The sequence below is a fragment of the Liolophura sinensis genome, chromosome 1, assembly GCF_032854445.1.
Source record: "Liolophura sinensis isolate JHLJ2023 chromosome 1, CUHK_Ljap_v2, whole genome shotgun sequence".
NCBI classification, from domain to species: Eukaryota; Metazoa; Mollusca; class Polyplacophora; order Chitonida; family Chitonidae; genus Liolophura; species Liolophura sinensis.
The window spans coordinates 11,610,278-11,625,953 of record NC_088295.1 but is presented as its reverse complement, the minus strand read 5'-3'; the positions used below and the strand labels follow the sequence as shown (position 1 = coordinate 11,625,953).

At 36.8% G+C, this 15,676-nt stretch overlaps 2 protein-coding genes across 3 annotated transcripts in view; one reads left to right on the top strand and one right to left on the bottom strand.

Moving 5' to 3' along the window:
- Positions 1 to 15,676, top strand: part of LOC135476412 (DNA ligase 1-like) — a 47,740-nt gene that overhangs the window by 7,001 nt on the left and 25,063 nt on the right. For both annotated transcript variants that reach the window (XM_064756435.1, XM_064756425.1), the window contains exons 8-9: positions 172 to 307; positions 15,341 to 15,448. In XM_064756435.1, the coding sequence (XP_064612505.1) occupies positions 172 to 307; positions 15,341 to 15,448 (244 nt within the window). The remainder of the gene's footprint in view (positions 1 to 171; positions 308 to 15,340; positions 15,449 to 15,676) is intronic.
- LOC135461333 (complement C1q and tumor necrosis factor-related protein 9-like) lies at positions 952 to 11,040 on the bottom strand. The gene is made up of 3 exons (XM_064738372.1): positions 10,900 to 11,040; positions 3,459 to 3,693; positions 952 to 2,564 (listed from the first exon to the last, which is right to left on the bottom strand). The coding sequence occupies exons 1-3, from the start codon at positions 10,924 to 10,926 to the stop codon at positions 2,005 to 2,007; spliced, it is 822 nt and encodes a 273-aa protein (XP_064594442.1). The 5' UTR covers positions 10,927 to 11,040; the 3' UTR covers positions 952 to 2,004.

Sequence of the window (15,676 nt, the reverse complement as noted above, 5' to 3'; positions counted from 1 at the left end):
ACTATTGAATCTTTTGTCATAAAAGATGTTTTCAAATATGATTGATTTGCCTTGAACTATAATGATAATAGCAATTTCAAATCTTCTTGGCTGCCACTATACTATATGTTTTGACTGAAAGTCACTACTGATATTCTGATAAAGATAAAACTTATATGGTCTGTCCTTTAGCTCCTAAACAGAAAAAGAAAGAGAACTCTGACATTAAAAAGGAAAGTGATGATGCAGAGAAAAAGAATGACCTGAAGGAAGAAAAAAATAGAGAGACACTTCCAGAAGATAGTAAACCAGGCAAAACTTCTTCAGAGTGAGTTTGTGTTTTGTGCTTGTCTTTCATTTCTGTTAAATAAAAACAAATATGAACTTTTAACTAAATACCAAATGTATGTAGTGAAACAGACGTTGTGATATCATGTAATACCAGATGTATTTAGTGGAACAGACATTGTGATATCATGTAATACCAAATGTATGTAGTGGAACAGACATGGTGATATCATGTAATACCAGATTTATGTAGTGGAACAGACATGGTGATATCATGTAATACCAGATGTATGTAGTGAAACAGACATTGTGGTATCATATGGGGTGATCAAAGCTAAGCATCTGCAGATCAACTCGGTAGTCGTTTGATAATGTTTATGTTGATACAGATGGGCAAATGTGCATTAGGTATTCATAAGTCCATGTTTTGGCGTGTCAACTATCAGAATGGCTGAAAAACCTTATTCATGACCTGCATACAAATCCTGCTTGAAGATAATCCGAAGAATAAGATGCAGGCAAACTAAAACATTATGCCCTGTTTTATGAAGAGACTCTTGCAAAATATTTATATGAAGAAGCACTAAATAGGTGTGTGAAGTCTGTAATAGACAAATGTTTTATTTCAAAACATACAAAACCACAACTATTATGCTAATCTAATAAACATACAATAAAACTTCCTACACTACAGGTTCATACAATATAACTATCAACTCCTGGTAAACTATGTAATTTAACAACATACGTGTAAAATGTAAAGTACAGTCAATGGCAGTACTGATTTTTGTTCTCTATTAAACATACATATTGATTAGTTAAAACACGAATTCACGAAACAATTGCCACCACTTTTTTTGTAGTTTTTTTTTGATTTAATCCTTCAAATGCACAAACGATAAACATGAACTGGATTATATAAACACCGGAACCTTAGTTTATTGGTAACATATTGTGTGTAAAATACATATGTGCATTTAGGGTACTTCATATGGCTTGCTAAAGTCTGGTTCTATGTACAACAATGTTACAAGTAAGGGATACGTTTTTGTCTAATCTACAAAAATAAGATGTTTTACATGTGCAGTAAGAATTAGAAAATGACATAGATAACACAACAAATACATACGCTATCTGAAAGCTGCAAGACATGGATAATACAGATTTTGAGAGGACTAATTGTGGCCTTTGTTGATATTTTTGTGTTGTTGTATAGGTACTCCACCTGTTCAATATGATGAGGTATACATGTAGGTGGTAGTGACCCTGATCAACAGTTTAATTCACGGGTGTCGCTTTGTGGCCAAGTCATATTGTAATAAAATGGTGCTCAAGACATCTACTGGTACATTTTGTTTCCATCTGTAGTGTATGTGTGTACTAGTACATGTACAGTATGCGTGATAATCATACATTTATTGCATTTACTGTTGTGTATCCCAGCTCAATTTTCAAATCACTTGTAATGCAAATTGCATTAACTATTGATGAGTGCGTGATGCATACACATGGGTAAGTAGAGTAAGGGAAATGGCATAGATTATAGATTTGTACATGGAAAACGCACATTCAGAATTCAGATTTGTTCACTAAGAACTGGTTCAGCAAAGATTTGAAGTCAAGCCTAAAACGCCCTTGTGAAAACAGCCCCCAGATCATGTTTGGGATTAGTTTAGGACATGTGCAGTGTAAGTACTGACGCGATGAAGTATTGTTATATGCCAGATAATAAGTGGTCTAATCCTCGAACAGAAGGTAGCCAGAGAATGTAGAGTAGTCATTAAGAAGTGCGGAGTCTTTGATGAGTTGTACCCAGAGATGATCGTCAACAGTGAGGTGAAGAATGAGGGAGTTGCTACCAGTGCCATGTCCTGCCCTCCCGTCTCCATGGAGAGGCACCATGTGCTTGTTATTCATCATGATCCACGCAAATGCATCAATTTTCAATTGGCCCACAACACTTGTCGTGAAAAAGTATGTTCCGTTTACTCTGCACACAAAGTGAGAGGAATATTCATCAAAACTTTCACCAATGTTGGTCAAAATTTTGTCAAAAGTCACTGTTGTCTCTTGGAACACTGGTCCTAGTTTTTTGCTCCTTGCTGCTGAAAATGCGATTTTGGCCGTAGTTTTTGGTGTTTCTCCCCGATCTCCTTTCTTGCCCTTATATCCTGTGTATCCCCTGTCGCCCTTCTGGCCTGCCTCACCTGGGTTGCCCTTTGGACCACAATCCCCTTTCCTGCCCCGTTTGCCGCGGTCACCAGGCTCACCCATGGGGCCAGAAGGTCCCATCTCTCCTGTAAACAGCAGAAAATAACGAGCACCTCATATATCATACTAATTGTGTTTACATCTCTATAATAGATGTAGGTGTCACACTGTTTGCCAGTGTTAAAGATGTACCAGTACAGTATTTACTTTGTGTTCATTTTCATTTGCTGTCAAATGCCCTTTTCATATGTGTAGATCATGACTGATGAATATATATGGTGATTTTACAAGTTCATGAACACTTTGGCTTTAGTTTGTGCCACGTCATTTGGGAGTCACCCTTGTTACTCACATGCCAAAAGCCACCTGAGTGATCTCCCCTTAGTCTGAGTTGCACTTGTGGTGATAAGAAAGTTTATTTCTCTATCATTATCGTTCTTACTCACACTAGAGACATCCCATTTGTAATTCTTTTATATTAAATCAAAATTCCCACTGAATTATATATTCCCTCAATTTACATAGGGTTTATAGCATGACATAGGAAAGAAATTCAGAACTAGTAAAATGTGGTGGTTTGCTAAAAAAGGCATTAAATGATCTTTAGCAATTATTTCAGAGAGGATTTTTACACCACAGTGTAAAGGGCCAAATTTCAGGCATATCTGATCCATATTATCCATTTTTTTTTTTTTTTTTTTTGCATTTTTCTTGTCACAGTGGCCAAAATTCCTGTTCTGAAACTGATAAAACAACCATACATGTTTGCATTCAGATGTGTTATAAGAATGAGCATAATTTATCAAGTTCACGAGAAAAAAGTCAGGTGAAATACTCAGCATCCAGTATGACATATTGCGGTGTATCTAGTTAACACACGGCTGTTCCATCCACATGTCGCCACAATATGGCTGAAATATTGCCGATGTGGCGTTAAGCAATAATCATTCATTCATTCCATCCACATGTATATACTGTACCTTTTGTGCCATCAATTCCTGGGAAACCCATATCTCCCTTCATCCCTTTCTCCCCATCGTTGCCACGTCGGCCATTTTGTCCTGGTGTTCCTGGGATACCTGGCATTCCGGCGGGTCCCCGGCAGCAGTGAGTACATTTCTCCTGGGGTACCATGTTCTGGGCTAGGACGGCACAGGTGAGAGTAAGGCCCAGGAAGAACAGACACGGGATGCGCTCACTGCTAAATGTCTGCATCTGAGGATTATAAGATTAGCAGGACTACTAAGTTTCCAAAATACTTTATGTCTTGACGGTAAAGGCTTTGATGATTTAAGCACACAGTAGACATTGATTCAGTGTATTCTGTTGGAAGTTGCTGATTTTAGGATACTGGTACTATTAATTACGTAGGCTGGAATTTTTATTTGAAGTGTAGTGTGAGTTAAAGTTACACAAAAGTAGACTCATTTTAACTCTGTATTTTAGCACTTTATTTTTCCATCATCAGGAGAACTAAATTTCATTGTGATTGGTGAATTTTACATATATACATGTGTACAGGTTTGCAGACAAAGCCTCAAAATGCAGACTAAATACTGAGTCAACTAAGGACATAGATATACAATAATACAACAGTAAAATAATATGAAAGCCAGACATTACCTAATTGATAATGATTTTTCTGTGAGTTTAGATTATACCTGTACATATACTACAGGTAGAGGTATTTAAGCTCAGTTACTAAAGATGATGCCTTAGTGTCTTCACCTTCCCATATGCTGTCATGTTTGTGACATTTAGAGGAAGTCTTCTCGGAGAGTATATGATCAGTGTAAATGATGATAATAATGAAAGTGAATTGTTGTATAAGGTTGAGACCAAAGGAATGTTGATATGTTGTGTATATGATCAGTGTAAATGATGATAATAATGAAAGTGAATTGTTGTAGAAGGTTGAGACCATAGGAATGTTGATATGTTGTGTATATGATCAGTGTAAATGATGATAATAATGAAAGTGAATTGTTGTAGAAGGTTGAGACCAAAGGAATGTTGATATGTTGTGTACATGATCAGTGTAAATGATGATAATAATGAAAGTGAATTGTTGTAGAAGGTTGAGACCAAAGGAATGTTGATATGTTGTGTATATGATCAGTGTAAATGATGATAATAATGAAAGTGAATTGCTGTAGAAGGTTGAGACCAAAGGAATGTTGATATGTTGTGTACATGATCAGTGTAAATGATGATAATAATGAAAGTGAATTGCTGTAGAAGGTTGAGACCAAAGGAATGTTGATATGTTGTGTATATGATCAGTGTAAATGATGATAATAATGAAAGTGAATTGCTGTAGAAGGTTGAGACCAAAGGAATGTTGATATGTTGTGTACATGATCAGTGTAAATGATGATAATAATGAAAGTGAATTGCTGTAGAAGGTTGAGACCATAGTAATGTTGATATGTTGTGTATATGATCTGTGTAAATGATGATAATAATGAAAGTGAATTGTTGTATAAGGTTGAGACCAAATGAATGTTGATATGTTGTGTATATGATCTGTGTAAATGATGATAATAATGAAAGTGAATTGTTGTATAAGGTTGAGACCAAAGGAATGTTGATATGTTGTGTACATGATCAGTGTAAATGATGATAATAATGAAAGTGAATTGTTGTATAAGGTTGAGACCAAAGGAATGTTGATATGTTGTGTATATGATCTGTGTAAATGATGTTAATAATGAAAGGGAATTGTTGTAGAAGGTTGAGACCATAGTAATGTTGATATATTGTGTATATGATCTGTGTAAATGATGATAATAATGAATGTGAATTGTTGTATAAGGTTGAGACCATAGGAATGTTGATATGTTGTGTATATGATCTGTGTAAATGATGATAATAATGAAAGTGAATTGTTGTATAAGGTTGAGACCAAAGGAATGTTGATATGTTGTGTTAGGCTTTGTCTCTGCATAATCAAGGTAGAATCTCCAGATTTAGACGTGTTACATCTATTCATATAGCCACAACATAACCAATTTTCATTGTGTAAAGCAGACTTTCCAGTGATCATTGACTTTGAGACAGGAGATTTAGTGAGTGCTGTTTTCAACAACTTAGTTTGCACAGAAAAATGTTTCATGTTGTGAGAAACAGGTCAAGTTTATGGTGTAATAAGAACAAGCGTGTGAAAATGGTAATTGAGTTTTCACACTGACCAGTCTGTGGTTTTGCATTTCTTACCTATTTTTAACAGTATATTGCAGTGTTTGGTTTTCTTTGAACCAAATGATAAAAGCTGGAAGAACAGATATGTTTTGATGTTAAACAGAAACACCTCTGTATTTGTACAGGGATAAATTTATCTAATATTTAGAATACAGTTAATCTTTGGATGATAACACATTGAGCATACCAGAGAGCTTCTACAAAAGCTCAGTGCAAAGTTTAGTACAAATAAATGATATCCTAAAGCCTCATCTTTAATACAACCAGAAAAATTTGGTGAAAAAGTGGACTACAAAAAGAGCAGAGCAGAGCGACTTGAAACGTTATAGTGTTGCATTTAAGACTGTCAAATGGGTGACCTTTGGATTAATGGGCAGGGGGAACTGTGTCGTGTGGTTTACAAGCATTGATTTCTGATGGAGTCTATCAAAGTTATGTGCCGATTAAGTTGGGAGGACTGTGAGTAAAATGGGCAGAGTAGGGAGGATTTTCTGAGGGCAGACTGAACTCAGTGGTTGAGACAGGCAGTAAGACGGCTGTAAATGAAGGTAGAGAGAAAGCAGAGTGTGGGGAAACTGAAGGTAATTTACATGTCACAGTAAAAGCTGTTTACACCCGATGTCATCATGGAGTCCATATTGATTACATTCCACATGGCCATTTCTAGCGCACGCCCAGAATTCCTCAACCTCTTAGTGCTCATTTAGATTTTTTGCATTTTTCATGTGGTGTTTTTTGCAAAAAGTATACAGTTAGATCAGAGAGAGAAGCAAATTTTTATTATGGTTGTATATCATGATGGAGTTTTAGTACAATGGCCTTTGCAAGCTCTGTAGAGCATGAAATCATTTCTTCTGACTTTCTTTTTTTAATTTTTTTCAACGATGGGATGGCCTTGTAAATTTTATCTAGGATTTACGATAGAATGGAATGCTTATCTGTGGGAAGATAACTCAGAGGGTTGCTGTTTGGATTGAAGGATAAAGCTCATCTGACGGAAACGTATCGAGTGAGTGCTGGATTATTGACTCCTGCTCAACCGATTAATGGAAGGCTGAGGGGAAATCGTAAACCAACCACGGATGGTTTTACACAGGCCTCTCTTCCTCTCAAAACTCTCTTCTCAGAGTTTGGGGGGAAAGTGTTTGGATTTGGATGTGTAACTCTCCATACTTTCCAAGTGTACCACTTGATGAAGCTCTGGCTTTAGGATAAACAGAATTAAAACCTCAGGTCTGTGTTTGATACCTAGCTAGTATGTTTGTGGAAAGGCACATATATATAGCAGATACAAGACTTAAGTTTAGAACAGTGATAAGTTTGTTTCATTTAGAAGAGAGTTTTTAGAGTCATTCCACCTACATGTAGGTGGTAGGTAAATAAGTATTAACATTAATATGATTATCTCGTTATGTTCTGTAAAGCTGCTACAAATGCATGTTCGCCATTTCTGATACATGTGAAAGTGCAGTTTTACAGGTGAATATAGGGTTAAATGAAATATTACTTTTGGTGCTGAAACTTACGTTTTCCCAGTAGGATACCACCCTACCTCCCTGACAACTCAAGACACCTTTTTAAGAGTAATACAACTCTTATAATCAGACATATTGAAGAATTAGAAATGTTCTCATAGACAAAACTTTAGGTTGAGCAATTCCATGAAGTAGGTTGACTTACTGGACTGACAGTTGGATAATTGATAACCATTTAATATCAGGCTTGTTAATTACATATACATGGACTAGATTCCTGAAGACTCCAAATTTTGGTTTCATCGTTTTAACAATTGTTCACATGTATTAAAAGATGTTGTATTGTCCCTCACCTTACCTGTACTTCATGTAGCATCTCTGTAGACGTCTAACATGTAGGGGTTCACCTGTGTGTTTGAAGGGGAAGCTTTCCTCACCTTTGGTGTTAGTTAACCTGATATTGTCATTAACCCCTGACCTGCGCATTGTTAACACCTTTACAAGATTACCTTGCTTCCTTAGAAATTATGGACTAGGTGTATATTGAGCTATATGTAAATAGCATGCTTGTGTTAAATGACATGTAAATAGCATGCTTGTGTTAAGTGACATGTAAATGGCATGCATGTAACAGCAGAGTGTTTTTTTTCTTTTCATATATTTAGGATAAATATGATAAACGGCAACAAACAGCATACCTCATGGGAACATACCCTAATTCCTCAACCTTTTCAAAACTCTTGATTTGAGTTTGGGGACAAAATTTCATTGGCTCAATTGGCCAGTTTCAGGGCTTCGTAATTTTATCATTCAACAAAATAATGCCTCCAAAATAGGCTTGAATAATCACCATGCAAACATGTGAAATGGTTGAAGAATTGTGTTTCATTTCTAATGATTAAACTGACTGCACATGTGATGCCTAACAGCAGCGATGCAGCTGTGCTCACATTCAATATTGCCTCTCCTTTATCAATCTTGAGGGCTGTGTTCCTCACGGGTGAAATGCTGACAAAAAATGTTATTTTTCGTTTTCTATGATGAAATATAGAACATAAGCCTATATTGTGTACAGATTTAATTTCAACACTGAAATAACAATATTGAGACCAGTGAAAATACAAACTGAGCTATGAAGCCAGATACTAGCTAAGTTGATTGACATACCTGTAGTTGTTTCAGGTTTAGTATTTACATCTACATGTATACTGAGAAATTCCCTGACATTGTATATATACAATGTCAGGGAATATATATAGTATGAAGTAGAATATATATAGTGATTGTGAAAGTTCTGCTGTATCCCTGACAGATACGAAGAAGCTGTCAAATAAGTACTATTATATGCGTGATATGGTTTGGAGTTCATGTCCGATTTGTCTAATGGGACATCCACAAGCTCAGACAATACGGTATATGGACTTGGCAAGTGTCCAACAGGTCTAGGAACCACATATTGTCATACTGCTGAAGGGAGTCTACTAAATGATGCCCAGTAGTATATGTACAGTGTGGGTGTCATCTGCCAAATCAGGATTGATTGTGGCTTTTGTCCATGGTCCGTTCCTTCTACTTTTGTTCAGAAACCATGTATAAACATCAGTGAAAGTTTTTAATTGTACATTGTCAATTGTACCAGTAAATGAAAAGTTTTTGCTTTTTGTCTTTTTTTTTTTTACACCAAATGAAATAAATAAAATAGAAATTAAAGCTAGATAAAACTGGATTACATTTAATTTAGCAAAGATCATGTAAGAGGTAGATACATGTGGGTAGTTCAGCATCTGACTGACCTGCGCACCTGGATTTTTTGAGCAAAGGTCACCCATTCAACAGGTACATGTACAGGTATATGGAGCAGTAATCAGCATGTTGTGAAGTATAGAACTGAATTTTCTCTGCTTACAAGGTCTAACTTCATTATGAATAATGTTGTGAAGTCTGACCCCAAAAGTATCACATACATGTATAGGTAACGATTGGCCAAGTTGGTCATGAACTTCAGCTGAATGTACAAATCTCTCAGCAATGAAGGCTTGCCTTCAAATCCAGATCTTGCTGATATACATGTAATTAGAGCTGCGTGTGGGGGAGTTTCTCTGGTGGTTTGTGGAGGGATAAACCTCAGGGCCCAGCTGTTCAAAAGTGTATTAGGTAATATTGGTATTAAGTCATATTTTATATTTTAATACATTTTTAGCCAAACTCAGCAGTCAATGAAGTTGTCCCAATTCAGAGTATAACAGCAGCAGTTTTAGTTCATATTTTCTATAATGTTACACATTTTTTAGGCTAAGTACAAAATTGAAGACTTTGCTAAAACTTAAATCTGGTTTTAAGTCTTAAACCAGCTTTGAAGAACTGGGCCCAGGCTGTTTCCTTCACCCTAACAGCTTGGTTGTGGATGTTTTGGGTAAGTAGTACGTATTGCACAAAGCAACGATCAAATATGGTATATAGTTTAATGAATGGCTGAACGGATGGCAAGAGAGATTGTTTTTATGAGATCTGAAGTGGGGAAATTGAGCAAGTATGAGACAGAATTATTTTAGTACATTGTTTCTTCCGCCTATAAACTTGTCAGTCATGATAAGGTAAATATTGTTGAGAAATCAGACACCTGACACTGTTTGTGTTGGGTTGTTTTTGTGTGTTTATGTCAAATTGTTTAGCATTCATCAAGGATGTGGTTCAGAATTTTAAAAGACTGTCTCAAAAAGCACTATACTGATTTTCTCAAATTTGATTCACATTTTTAAAACTTGTGTTTTCAAGTTTTTCTATTTCTGTATAGTTAGATGCCACCATGTAGATACTACTGTAGATGTCAAATTATGAACCATAGTAACAGTGGTCTTGCTATACATCTGTCTCATTTTTTTAGTAGATAGTAAGCTATTCAGTACAATATCATGTATCCCAGAACAGCACACATGTAAAGTCTAGGTAGAGACTTCAGTTTTTATTCCAATAACTGCACAGTTTTGAGCAGCAGTTATGATAATGATTGTTATGTGACTAGTTAGGTATGACTATCAAGAAATCAAGAAATTCAGTTGGAGTCCACTGAAGAGGTATGTTTCATACAAGTATTTATCTTATACTTCAAACGTGTGAATTAAACTGATAATTCTAACCTTGAAGAATAAATTTGATGAAAGGCAGTTGGTGAATGTGACCTGATTTTTGTTTAATATAACTGTAGACATTGCTTCTACGAGCGCTCTTTCGTTATTTCAATTTTTATTATCCTATCTTGCCAAGCCTGCCCTAATTGGACAGTTCTAAATCCGTGCTTAATGTTATTTGAGATCAAGTTATTTAGGGAAACATGACTTAGCGTTAGCTTGCTATTTAAAATCCAAAGTATTGATTGGTTATCATGTTGGATGTAAATAGCCTTGTAGACACAGGCCATCAAAGAGCTTTTCTTTTTTGTCTTAAACTCGGGTGTTTTGTTTGAAATCATTAGTTTGGAAAATGGTTGAAAATGTATAGGATTGGAAACTGTGAAATTCAAAGTTTTGGTGATTCTGATCATTTTTAAACCTCGTCTTTTTGTCTCTTACTGTATAAACACACAAAAAATAGTTTCTATTAGTGCTATGAACATGTTAGTTTAACTGAAGTTTATCTTTCTTTTTGTGTGCACTTCGTACTTTAAAACTTTATTGGAGCCTTGCTGAGTGAGCATGTATTTAAAGTTTAGTTACAACTAAATACATGTAGACTGGGGGTGACTTACCGTTGTTTGATAGCTGTGCGATGGCATATCCCCTCCTTTCTTCACGCACTCTGCAGGTAGTCCATGGATGTAAGGGCACAAAAACTTGTCTTTGTTTCCCGCCCGTGGAAATGCACAAACTGGGCATCCAAGAGAAGCGGTGAGCAGAGTGAGGAACGGCGGCCAGCAGACTTGACAGAGAAGTAATGTGCTCCTATTGATTATCATTTGAAGAGGGTTTGATTTGGCGGGCTGTAGAGTGAGGTGGTTACCAGGAGAGCTCTCTGTGCCGCTCTACCCCCTCCTGGCTTAACACGGCCCCCAGGGCTCGAATCACCGGCTGACAAATTAGCTGAGATAACCTGACAGTTGTGGGTAGAATGCAGCCAGGTTTGAGAGAGAGCAGTTTTATAGAAGAGTCCAGCTGAAGGAATCTGGCTGTCTGGCTGCCCAATTGCCACAGCCCTTTATCTAATTACCATGTAAGTCAATTCTGAGATGTGAAAACAAATTGAGGTAGAGATGATTGGTGTATTGTGGCCCCTTCATACTTGGTGAATGTGATCAAGAGTTAGCAGCCCTTCTCTCTCCTTGTCTTGGACATATCCCTTTTCTGTATTGTACGGTGAAGTGTCCCTTGGCCACTGGGGACATCCTACCAGCCATAAACTTCAATCATCTCACCAGTCTCAGCATCACAACAATAGACCCTTTTGTTTGCATATGAATTATCACTCCTTATTGCCTGATTAAAGCATTGCTCATGTGTCAAGTGAATGCTATGAACAAACAGTTTACAATGGATTTGCTGGAGACAGGAAGAAAAACCCTCTAAAATAATAAGGGTACATCTTCAGCTGTTTTTTGTTAATGTAGAACCAATCACTTTATCCTCTTTGAGAAATGCTACCAAAAAGGTCTGGGTGCTTCAGGCTGTGCTTCTCCCTGTGCATTCTACCAAGTAAACTATGGCTAGTTTCTGGAGAGCTTCTACAAGGCTTTTTCTTTTCACCACATTGTAACTCACTTAACCATGGTCTGGTGAGTGTTGAAGTGGAGTTCAGCCTGAACCTTTGCTAAGCAGATCAGCTAAACAATCTGTACAGTCAGTGTACATACATGTATAATTGTCAGTGTGAAATAAATGTTGATGTGAGTGTGAGAGTGCTGTGTCTGTCCCAGGTCTGCTGTTTACAGGGCACCCTGGCCAAGTAGGGCTCTACTAATTGATGGGGATTACACAAATAGTGACGGGGTCTGGGTAAGAATTGATCCCCTAAGAGAAGTGCTGGGTGAGGAGAGCTTTATACCACGAAGAAGAGGTTAGGTTAGATGACTGCCTGTTTGCTCTTTCATTAGTTCCCTACTCTTCATACAGCTATGTCAATAGCAGAAATCTTAACGAATCTGGCCATCTCTCTGCTGGCTATTGTTTATGACATCTTCACCGTAGTCTGATGGATTAGGGGTTAGAGTATAAAGTCATCACCTGAGCCGTGCAACCGTGCTGTTTGTTACTTAGCCCTATTACACCAGGGTAGATTGATCTCATTGATCTCATTCAGAAATTCATCCAGTGTTACATGCAGGATATTGTGAATGGTCAATCATACATGAAGAAAGTTTGTAATGATTCAGCCTTATGGTTATGACATGCACCCGTAAAGCCGACTGTCACGATATGAGAGAAATGTCCTGAACATGGTGTTGGCCACAAATCAGTTAAATAAACCAGAATGCACTGTAAAAGTGTGAACATAAGTCGCAATCAAATGTGCAAATGTCCAGATCCGGACCACCATCAAAATTGGATGTATTGGTCCTTAGTTAACAGCCAACTGCTGCATAAGCTCTCATCTAAATCTTTTCTCCTGATTGATCAAAAGTCTGACAGTAGCATAAACATAACATGGAAATGTTACCAAATGAAGAGTATCCTGACACTGAGTTTGGTGTGAAGGGAGCTGTACACAGAAGAATGTACAGATGTATGTACAAGAAAGGCAATAAGGGTCCAGTTTTCATCTAAAATCACTTGGTTTTACTGCTTCTGTCCAGCCCAGATATATAGCTGTGTGTACTGTTGAGGGTCAGCGTGTCAGAGTATCCAGCTCTAGATGTCTGTGATATGGCCTCTTTCTTCTCAATATGGGTAGAAACTTGTGACCAGTATTATGCTTGCGGATACCCTTTGGCATGTGTATACCCAGTGATCTTGTATTTCTTTTCTGCCTGAGGTATCCACACCAGATCTAAATACTCCATCATTTTAAGTCTTTACAAATTAGTTTCTCAGCCTGTGTAGTATTTTTGACAGCTCGTGACACCCCTTGGCATGGATGTGCCATTCTGGAGGCTTGTTTATGGGCTGATTTATGCCATGATAATCAGACTAGAGGTTTGTTGCTATGGAAGAAAAGAGGCTAGTCACAACTAGAATTCTGAGCATTCCCTTCCCTAGAAAATTACAATTATCGCATTTTTTTTTCTGGTAATTTTTTTTTTTTTGTTTTTTGATTCTTATTTCTTTGTATTACATTGTGTTTTTTTTATATGCTATTTCTTTTATGACTGGATAAAGAAGCATACTGCTGGGTTTGTTGCTTATTCACTGTCGGTCCCCATGAACGGTTTACTTTCTCATTACCACGCCGTACGGCAATTATGGCTAAATGTTGATTTGTAATTAATTTTGTCATAACGGCAGATTGATTTGAACAACGTAAAAGTGTCGGGGGGGAAATATTGACCAAGCTGTTTCCTGCTTGTGGACAACCACAATTTAAGAGTGATTGAAGCCGACTTGGTGGAGAGCTACAATGAACTCTTGCTTTCACAAAGGACCAATTGTGTCCTCTGCAAAATGTCACCTCAAGCTGTTGTGTGGAAAAAACTGGGAAAATTTAGATGTTGCTAGGGGCCATTTAATGTACGATTTAGTTGACTTGTGGCTAAGGCAGATGAGACAGTATGGGCTATTGACTACGATCTTTAAAAACCATCCTAATTTACTGTGTGCGATCTTTGCATGGCTATCTGGGTAAGCAACATGTACTGTTCATGACTGATGTGTCCAGGAATATACCTCACCTGGGTCCCACCTTTTCCACTAGACATCACCCCTCCACCCAGAGGGATTTGTGGGCAAACTACTAATGGCTGAGCACTAGCAGTGTAAAATGCTCCATTTGTGTAAATCAAATCAAGCTTGCATTATATTAGTATATATCAACAGGACAAGGTGCAATAGAAGTGCCCGCGCTCACTACATGAAGGAGCAGTGCTAACTGTTTTCATTACTTTTAAACATCCCCACCCCTTCGAAGGATGAAGCCATTTAGAAACTACCCTAATTCTTCAACCTTTTCGATATGAAAAAGCAGCTTCCTGTGCAATTTATGCATATTTTTAATTTGATTTTGGAGACAAAACTACATCGGATTGGCCAGTTTCAGGGCTTCACAAAGTACAATTTTTTCAGACTACAAAGAATAATGCCTTAAGAATAAGCTTGAATAAACACCTTGCAAATATGCGAAAATTTGAAGATTTTGGATAGCTTGACTCTGCTTAATATTTTCATACATGTCCCACTGCATGAAAACAGTGTTAGGTCATAGTATTAATAATTGGTTGAAATTAATATGCTTGTTTAAAGTATAAGTGAAGTGGCCTAGATCCCACATCACACCATACATATGCTAATTTTTCAAATACTCTGAGAGAACTGTGTGGTGTAGAGAATTAATTTTCAGTTTCATGAAGCTCGCATGACACCAAACATATCATTTTAGTATGATTTTCATAATAATTGTACACGTAAATTCCATGATATAAGGTGCTTTACAGGTCGAAAAGATTAAAAATTTAAAGTATACACCGGCATATTATATGACAATATTTTATGCAACATTTAGGAAAGGTTTCATTTGTTTTGCTTCTTCAGCTAATAAAGTATATGTAGTTCTGTTTTATTGTTTATGTTTTGTTAAAGAATTCTGGATTCATAGTGGGTGGTAAATGATCAACAATGATTCCATTTCTGCACATAAAATGAAATGCTGTCAAATAATGGCAGCTTTTACACAAAAGTGTAAATTGTATTTCTTGTAAGTTTTCTTGTGAACAATGTTGTCTACATAATAGCTCCATATTAAAGGAGACTTGATTTATGAGATAGTATCATTCTCCTAAATGAAATAAGAAACCGCCAATTTGATTCTTGGTACTCCATAAATTCTTATTGAATTACTTCGGCTAACTACTTTGATGAAGCTGAAGGCAAACAATCATGATTGAAACCTAATTGGCATGTTGTGAACAGGGTAACGTAAACTGGAATTTTAGCACATTTATGTGGTGTATTTTTAAAATGCTTTCGAAGTAAACCTTGAAAAACAATCCCTTGGTTAGCAAAAAGGTTGAGGAATATTAAAGGTCCCTGTTAATAATTTATTCACAGATCTGCCACAATGTTTGGTAATAAAATGAAAGATGAAGGAAACAGCTATTGTCCATCAAAATCAAAGTACCATCCCATAGATGATGCATCGTGGAAGCATGGTGAGAAGTAAGTCAAATCAAAGAGGGAAATAATGTCGAGTTCAAGGGTCTGCTTCCCCAGTTTGTTTTATGTGTGTTCCAGACTTAACTACATTAGGATTTCACATTTGAATGTTTGTGGATGCTGTGAAAAATTGTACCTGTACATGTAGCTGACTAGTTTGGGTATTTTAAAACATTGTCACTCTGTGGTGTTTCTTCGTACTTAAATTCAATACAATCACTTTTTTGGTTT